The sequence below is a fragment of the Arachis ipaensis genome, chromosome B03 (assembly GCF_000816755.2).
Source record: "Arachis ipaensis cultivar K30076 chromosome B03, Araip1.1, whole genome shotgun sequence".
NCBI lineage: Eukaryota > Viridiplantae > Streptophyta > Magnoliopsida > Fabales > Fabaceae > Arachis > Arachis ipaensis.
This window is the reverse complement of record NC_029787.2, coordinates 3,787,734-3,789,958: the sequence shown is the minus strand read 5'-3', so window position 1 is coordinate 3,789,958 and position 2,225 is coordinate 3,787,734. Positions and strand designations below refer to the sequence as shown.

The following is a 2,225-nucleotide window of genomic DNA, read 5'->3' as shown; positions in this document are numbered from 1 at the left end:
ATGATATAATTCAATTTTGTTAAAAATAAACATATAGAGAAATTACAATATTTAAGAATAATAATCTTGCATTCTCTCACCTTAAATTAAATGTTGGAAAAAACTTCAGATAAAAATAAACGACTTATTTTGTTAAACAAAATTTATCAAAAAGGGAACTCACAACTAACTTTAAGAAAATTAAGAACAAGTATTTATTTATTAGTAGAAGGCCCAATAAAAAACATTTTCGGCACTAACTGCTATTACTAACCACATGAAGGGTTATATAAAAGCTTATATTTATCCAAAATATATGAAGCTAAACAATTCCATGGAGCTGATTAAAATTCGGTTTAATTATTCTGTTGGTCTTTATAGTTTTATCAAATTTATAATTAGGTCTTTATTTTTTTTTATTTCAATTGGGTTTCTATATTTTTAATTTTGTAATTAGATCCTTCCTAGTATAAAAAAATGTTAGAGTTAGCTAAATATTTCTCTGCAAATTAAAGATATCTACAATTAAAAACCTAATTAAATCTTTGATCACATATTTTTTGAGAGAGATATTCAATTAATTTTAACAATTTTAACATGAAAAAGACGTAATTATAAAATTAAAAGCAGTATAAAAACTCAATTGAAAAGAAAAAAAGTATAAGGATCTAATTACAAATAAGACCTATAGAAAAATTAAACCTTGAAATTCCATTTGGATTAGGGCTAACGGTTATAAAAGCAAGCGTTATAAATCATTTCAAGATTACCTTGTCTTAGGGTTAGGGGTCTGCATGGCTTCCTTCCCTGCCCTTGCAATTTTGTATCCACCAAAAAGAGAAATGGGTTCACAATTTGGGCCTCACTGTTTCAATGCTCTCAGACCCACAAGGACTAAAAAAAATGAGACAAGAGAATCCAATGTGAATGTTGATGAAGTTATGGGAAAATAAATGTGTTCATGCAATATGAGATGCACTACTTATCATATCAACCATTTACCCCTTAAGACATAAATGCACAAGATTCTTCATTACTATGGTTTTCACATTTCAGTGATTCAGTCCCTAAAAGTACCCCACCCTTCAAAAATGTTTCACTATAAAGATATTAGGTTATGGGTACCACTATTATATAGGATGACAAAATAAATAAAAAAGTGAAGTAGATTTTTATGAATATGTCAAACTCAAACCACATATGTCCACAAAATTAAGGGGAAAAAAAAATGTTCTACTTTTTACCAAATGCTATGATAAGGTCTTTCAGGCTCCAACATCCCAGTTATGATCAAGAGGGACCTACAACTAAACCAACATAGAAGGAGGAGGAAATTACTAAAGTACCCCCCATGTAAGACCATGAAAATTTTCAATTTTATCCATGTGTAATGGGTATTTTGTAAAATCACAATTGAAATGAAAATTTCAATATCCTCCAATATTGCCGTGAAAGAAGGGAATAGCCAATTGTAGTTGGTATGAAAAAATATATTTTATTACCTATAAAACTCTCAAACTTAGATTCTGTCTGCCAAACAAGAAAGCCAATTGATCAAATTGGCTCCAACTCTTTGACATTTTTCACATCATTATTGTTTCAAATTTCAATGTTGCATTTTAAAAACAATAAACCATTAAAAAAAAGTTTTTTTTTTTTTCTAATACAACATGCTATGTTACTCAAGAGGGAAAAGTGGGAAAAACGCCAAAAATTAGAAGAACAAGGGATTTTCATAGGGAACAAAAACAAGAGGAATCAGATCCATACATAGAAACATTATTTAACTCTGCCACAAAAGTATATATATGGATAATATATAGAAACATTTTAGTTAATTAATTAATTAACCTTGGAAAAACAAATAGTAGAAAAATGGGAACACACCCCATATTTTGAGATTAAAAAGTGGAAAGAAGGAATGCACTATTTAGAGAAATATTATTTATTGAAGCATAAAAAAAGAGAGGAAGAAGCTCACAAACAAAGGGACAAATAAAGTACATTATAGAATCCACTTTTCTTTTTAATATATTCTCTGTGCTGCTTTTCTTTACACACATGAAAGCTACAAAACCTTGCAGCTCCTGAACTACATTATCAAGCAGAAAAACCGCATTTTCTTTTCTTTTGCCATAATAAATAAATATAAAATAAACTATATAAACCGGTGCTCCAATTATTTTAACCGGGAGTACCGGTGCACCAATACTCCGCGGTACCCTTGAAATGTTTCCTAAACTAAA

At 29.2% G+C, this 2,225-nt stretch overlaps 1 protein-coding gene across 4 annotated transcripts in view; it reads right to left on the bottom strand.

Annotated features, from left to right (window-relative positions):
• LOC107629174 (interactor of constitutive active ROPs 3) overlaps window positions 1-2,225 on the bottom strand; it is a 7,360-nt gene that overhangs the window by 4,570 nt on the left and 565 nt on the right. Inside the window, exons 2-3 of one of the 4 annotated variants that reach the window (XM_016331892.2) lie at window positions 1,224-1,286; window positions 750-873 (exon numbers count right to left, since the gene is read on the bottom strand). In XM_016331892.2, the coding sequence (XP_016187378.1) occupies window positions 750-775 (26 nt within the window). In that variant the 5' untranslated portion in view covers window positions 776-873; window positions 1,224-1,286. Of the gene's footprint in view, window positions 1-749; window positions 879-1,223; window positions 1,287-1,386; window positions 1,397-1,481; window positions 1,490-2,225 lie in introns of all 4 variants that reach the window. The other 3 variants (XM_016331890.2, XM_021117808.1, XM_016331891.2) reach the window with 3 other exon arrangements.